A 6,226-nucleotide genomic window follows, 5' to 3' on the forward strand; every position below is an offset into this window, starting at 1 on the left:
GGCCTGTCACGCCTTCTCAACAGGCTAAAATCATTCAGAGCAGCTCGCGGAGAGAAACGCGACATTTATGGTAACCGTCAGCCTTCAGAGAAAGAAAGCAGTTCATTAATTTACTTCACTCTTCCTTCGAAGTATGATAATGTACGTTACCCCCTTGATCAATAGATATGATGGACAGTCAATATCCCCACGACACGGAAACGGGTCAAACCCGAGGCCGAGAGAAGGAGAAAAGCAGCCCGCAGGAAGCAAAGCTCCGTGAGGACGGTGCTGCGGGAAACCCGCGGAGGGGAGAGAGCACCTGGGCGACCGGGGCCGGGCCGGGGTGGCCCCAGCGGGCGGTCGTCCCCTGTGTGTGTCCCCCTGCCGCAACCCCGGGGCCAGCCTGCGCCGCCTCTGCGCTTCCCCGCAGCCGCTCGGGGCTGGGCGAGGAGCCGAGGGGAGCGGAGCCACGAGGACTCGCGGCCGCTCCGGGACGAGGCGGCGGCAGCCGCCCCGGCAGCCGGCCCCGGCTGTGCCCGGGGTCCCGGTGGGCTCCGCCGGGACCGCGCTCCGCAAAGCCCCTCCGGGCCACCGCTCCTGGGGCGGCTTGTGCCACCCCGCCGCCGAGAGCCACGCCTGAAACAGCGGGGTTGAGTCGCCTGAAGTGTTGTTGTCGTGTGTGTGTCGTTCCCCCCCCCCCCCCCCCCCCCGCCCCTTGCTGCGACAAGTACCGAAAGAAGCGGGAGAAGGAGGACTGAACAGAGGGGAGCGGGGTGGGGGGACCCCGCGGAGAAATGGGATGCCCCCGCCCTCGCCCATCATTGCGATGATAATACTAGTAGCGCTGAGGAGATGATGATGATATAAAAAACCGAACAAGCGTAAACCGCTCCAAAAAGAACCTGCGGTCGGATTACGCGCACGGGAGGGGGGGGCGGTGGGTGATGGAAAGGGGTTGGCGGGGACGAAGAAGCCCGAGCCGGGGCGAGGGGTCCCCGCGGAGCGGGCCCGGGCCCGTGGCCCGCGCCGCTCGACGACGTGACTGCGTGAGGTCATCAGCGCCGTCGAGCCCCGCCACCGGCGGGGCTCGACGGCGCTGATGACCTCACGCAGTCACGTCGTCGAGCGAGGCGGCGGGACCGGGGATTGGCTGGCGGCGGCTCAGCGGCACTTCAAAGCCGGCGAGGGAGCTACAATTGTGGTGGAATGGGCGGAACTGATCATTGTATTGCACACCTCTAAAAAAAACACTGCCTCTGATTTATCAATATAAAAAAGATCCTCTGAGAGGAGGGCACTTTTGTGTGATGGCAACTTCACTTCTAGGGGTGAGTCTAAGGATTTTTTCTCTTGCTGGTTTAATTGGTTTCTTTTTATTGTCGATTGGAGGGGGTTAAAATAACCCCTGTCTTGACCGGGGCTATCAGTCTCCTCTATTCAGCCTTTTTTTTCCTCTCTTTTCTTTTTTTTTTTTTTTTTTTTTTAAACTTAAGTACAAGTGAGTTTAGGAGAAAAGAAAGAGAGAGAGGGGGAAAAAGGGGCAGAGTCACTTTTCAGCGAGCAGGAAAAGGTTTTAAGGGCATTTGTAGAAACAACCTACAGCGCCTGGGCTGTGCTGTTCCTGTGCCCCCGGAGAAGTGGCCTTTCTTCTTTACATGTGACTGCTGGAAGGAAAAAAAAAAAAAAAACAAACCAACCCAAACCCAGCACTATCTTTTTTCGCGTGCAATTTCTAATTTGGAACCGATTGTGGCTTTTTATTTCCCTTTAAAATAACACAGCCCGCCGTGTCCAGCAGGTACGTTGAACTTGTGTATACATACATATGTACATATGTTAAATTTATATTTAATTATCCTTGGTACGTAAATGAGGCTTATTTTAAGGAAGCGCTTTTTTTTGGTGTTTTTGTTGTTTTGGGGTTTTTTTGTTTGGTTTTTTTTTTTTTTTTTTTTTTAAAAGAGTAATTTGATAATCCTGCAATTCTATATTTAAGAAAATAGTCTTACTGGCCTGAGGGACAGGGACCGGCGAGGTCCCGGGGAAAGGGAACCGGCTGAAACGTAGCTGCCGCCGTGCCGGGGGCATCTTTAAAGCTACGGTAACAGACGCAACTTTTCCCCCCCTCTCTTTTTCCCCCCCGTTTTTTAACCTTTCCCGAGCTCCTCCGTGGGAGGAGGGTTGGCTGGCGGCGCCGGAAGGCGCTTGGCGGCAGAGCCGCGGTGCCGGCTCCGGCGAAGGGATCCTCCCGCGGGAGGCGCGAAACTTTGCGCCCGGGGCCGGGCGGCGGAGCGGGGCCGGGAGCGGGGCCGGGAGCGGGACGTGGGGAGGCGGCGGGTCCGCTCCGTCCCTGACGCCGGCGGGGCGGCCCTCTCCCCTCTGTGCCCGCAGGAGGAACCGCGGGTAGGCTCCACGCCGCTGGCCATGCTCGCCGCGACCTGCAACAAGATCGGCAGCCCCAGCCCCTCGCCGTCCGCCCTCTCGGACAGCGCGTCCTCCTTCGGCAAAGGCTTCCACCCCTGGAAACGCTCCTCCTCCTCCTCCTCGTCCTCGGCCGGCAGCTGCGGCGCCGTGGGCTCCGGCCTCCCGGGCTTCGGCGTGGCGGGCGCGGCGCGCAACGGCTCCTCGGCGGCGGCGGCGGCGGCGGCGGCAGCGGCGGCGGCGGCCGCCCTCGTCTCGGACTCGTTCAGCTGCGGCGGCTCGCCGGGCTCCAGCGCCTTCTCGCTCACCTCCAGCAGCGCGGCGGCCGCCAGCTCGCCCTTCGCCAACGACTACTCCGTCTTCCAGGCGCCGGGCAGCGCCGGAGGCGGCGGCGGCGGCGGCGGCGGCGGCGGCGGCGGCGGGGCGGCGGGCCAGGAGGCGGCGGCGCACCAGCCCGTCTTCATCTCCAAGGTGCACACGTCGGTGGAGGGGCTGCAGGGCATCTACCCGCGGGTGGGCATGGCGCACCCCTACGAGTCCTGGTTCAAGCCCTCGCACCCGGGGCTGGGCGCCGGCGAGGTGGGCTCGGCGGGCGCCTCCAGCTGGTGGGACGTGGGGGCCGGCTGGATCGACGTGCAGAGCCCCAACGGGGCGGCCGCGCTGCCCGGCTCGCTGCACCCGGCGGCCGGCGGGCTCCAGACCTCGCTCCACTCGCCGCTGGGCGGCTACAACTCGGATTACTCGGGCCTGGGCCACTCGGCCTTCAGCAGCGGCGCCTCCTCGCACCTCCTCAGCCCCGCCGGGCAGCACCTCATGGACGGATTTAAGCCGGTGCTGCCCGGGTCCTACCCGGACTCGGCCCCCTCGCCGCTGGCCGGCGCCGGGGGCTCCATGCTGGGCGGCGGTCCCGCCGCACCGCTGGCCGCCTCGCCGCGCTCCTCCGCCCGCCGCTACTCGGGCCGCGCCACCTGCGACTGCCCCAACTGCCAGGAGGCCGAGCGGCTGGGGCCGGCGGGGGCCAGCCTGCGGCGCAAGGGGCTGCACAGCTGCCACATCCCCGGCTGCGGGAAGGTCTACGGCAAGACCTCGCACCTGAAGGCGCACCTGCGCTGGCACACGGGCGAGCGGCCCTTCGTCTGCAACTGGCTCTTCTGCGGGAAGCGCTTCACCCGCTCCGACGAGCTGCAGCGGCACCTGCGGACCCACACGGGCGAGAAGCGCTTCGCCTGCCCCGTCTGCAACAAGCGCTTCATGCGCAGCGACCACCTCAGCAAGCACGTCAAGACCCACAGCGGCCCCGGCGGCGCCGGCGGCCCCGGCGGCGGCGGCCCCGGCGGCGGCCCCGGCCCCGGCGGCAAGAAGGGCAGCGACACCGACAGCGAGCACAGCGCGGCCGGCAGCCCGCCCTGCCACTCCCCGGAGCTGCTGCCGCCCCCCGAGCCCGGCCACCGCAACGGCCTGGAGTGACGGGCGGAGGCGCGGGGCCGCCAAGCCCCCCCTCCCGCCGCCCCGCCGCCCCCCGCGGGCGCGCAGTCCCGCGGCGGGGACGCGGACACGTAAGTAGCCGGCGCGGCTCCGCAGGGACCGCGCTCAGCGCCCGCGGCCGCCCCGCTGCCCGCCCGGAGCCCCGCGGGGGGCGGCCGGGCCGCGCAAGCCCCGCGACGGGGGTCGGGGAGCGGCGCGGCGAGGGGCGAGGCTGGCTGCCGCCCCCCGCCCTCCCCCCTTCGCCTTGAGACCCCCCCCCCCCCCGGCCCTCCTCGGGTTGCCTTTAGAGCGGAAAACAACACGCTCCCTCCCGCTTTCCCGCTGGAAACCGGCCCGCATCCCGCACCACCCCCACCCCGGCTCCGCCGCTAGAGCCGGTACGGCCGCGGCGCCCCGGGAGCCCCCGGCGGGCGGGCGGGCCGGGGCTGCCCCGCGGGGGGGGCTCCGACGGCAGCGGCCGGCGTCGTTGTCCCCAGACGGCGCCGAGCTGAGGCTCAGAACTGCCCTCACCTCCTTAACTGCTCCCAGCGCTTCTGCTCCCCGCGACCGGAGCGAAGGGTGCTTCCCCTTCTCCCCCCCGCCCCCCTTTTTCTTGTCTTTTTTTTTTTTTTTTTTTTTAAATTTTCACAAACCGTTTACCTCCCCGAGTCCAAATTTCATTCCGTTTGCCAGCGCATTTGTACAATTTCCGTTTGAGTAGGAATCGCGAAATACGCTGAAAATAATTAGGTTGAAATTCGTATATTTTTTAACTCCAAACAAATGAAGAAGCACCGCGGGTTTCAAGCGAAGCTGTAGTTCCAATGCCAAAAATGGAGGCCGGGAAGGGGGGCGATGGGAAACTAAAATATTTGTAAAATACGTCTGAACCTATAGGTTTGTACAACTGGGGAATCGTTCTAGATTAGCTAACAATTAAATATAACTCCACCAATGTATCGGTGTGAGGTGCAGTTGTCCAGGAGACGATTTTGTATAGTATTTTTCTTGTAAATTACTTCCAGTAAATATTTGAAAATATATTGAAGTACACTTGAGCTTTTTTTTAAAAAAAATTTATTTCTTTTCCTGTCATGAGAAAGCATTATTGTTGCAGTCCTGGTTCACTGCATTCTTTTTCTGGACTCGTTCCTTGAAGCGTACATCAAATCGCACTTCAGGATATAGGTTTTGCTTGAATATTAATTTAGGTAGGCATACAACTGTAATTAAGCAAACAATATTTGATAAATGTTGAATGACATTTAATTTAATGGAGCATGTACTTATTTGCATTTGCTGGCAGTTCAGGTATAGTTACAGTGAGAGTTCTCCTATATTTCATAAAGTGGGTTTGCCACGACCCATGTATTAAATAAACTGTCCAAGTGAAACTCAACTAACGTTGGCCTATGTGTATTTCCTGAAAATAATATTGATAAATGTTAATAAACACTCCTGACACTACATTAGCGGTTTGCAATGCTGCAAACTAATTGTCTCATTGTAATGTTGAAATAATTTGGATATTTCACATTGAAATGGAAAGCCCTTCGCTGGAACATTTTAGATTTGCATTTTAAATGCATGAAATGTAATTGATTTTTATCTGTAATATTTTAAATGGTATTAATAAACTCCAGATAAAACATTCTACCTTAGGTCAGCCAATTGTTTTTCTTCTTTTTAATTCCATCGTTACAGGCAGTGATTTACTTTGAACTCATATGGCATGAGTCCTTCTCTAGAGTTTCAGAGAAAAGTGAAAATACAACGAATTCAACCCCGTTGTAAATTGTAGCACCTAATGAGAGCAGCTTTGAGGCATTGAAACGAGTAAGTTGGCATTCTGCTTCATGCTTTGTATAATGCGCTCGTAGAGGAAACTAAAGGAAAGGCTTTAACACCTTTTTTTTTTTTTTTTAAAAAATCATTTTTATCAAGCTAACGATGCAGTGCCTCTTGCAAACCCCACTCTGTACGAGGCGCTGCTTTGCACACACCTTCTCCTTGGACTTGATTTTTCATGTCGCACCAGCCCCATTGTGAAAGGCGGTTTAATATTGAAATGCTAACGGTTATTATTGCTTTAAAAGACAAAAAGTGGGCCACCACTTTTATTTTTAGGTAACGTGGTTATGGCTGGGAGCGATGCTATTTGCCGTAGCGAGCGCTAACTTCTGCAGGTCTCGGGGGTGGGAAACTTGGCGGTTGTGCATGAAAACTCCCTTCCCGTCCGGGGGCGTTTTCCCCGCAGGACAGGGAACTGGGGCGATTTCAGGGGCTGCGGGGTGCTGCCAACCTGGCGGTCCAGCGCTACCGCCCTTGCTGTGTCCTTTAAATCTTGTCCACAGCTGCC

The 6,226-nt window shown here is 58.9% G+C and overlaps 1 protein-coding gene across 1 annotated transcript; it reads left to right on the plus strand.

The window, feature by feature from the left end:
• The first annotated feature begins 1,081 nt into the window (after nt 1-1,081).
• Nucleotides 1,082-3,870, plus strand: SP8 (Sp8 transcription factor). Its single transcript, XM_074891998.1, has 2 exons — nt 1,082-1,310; nt 2,374-3,870. The coding sequence occupies exons 1-2, from the start codon at nt 1,290-1,292 to the stop codon at nt 3,868-3,870; spliced, it is 1,518 nt and encodes a 505-aa protein (XP_074748099.1). The 5' UTR covers nt 1,082-1,289.
• The last annotated feature ends 2,356 nt before the right edge of the window (nt 3,871-6,226 follow it).

This window comes from Strix uralensis, chromosome 1 (genome assembly GCF_047716275.1).
Source record: "Strix uralensis isolate ZFMK-TIS-50842 chromosome 1, bStrUra1, whole genome shotgun sequence".
NCBI classification, from domain to species: Eukaryota; Metazoa; Chordata; class Aves; order Strigiformes; family Strigidae; genus Strix; species Strix uralensis.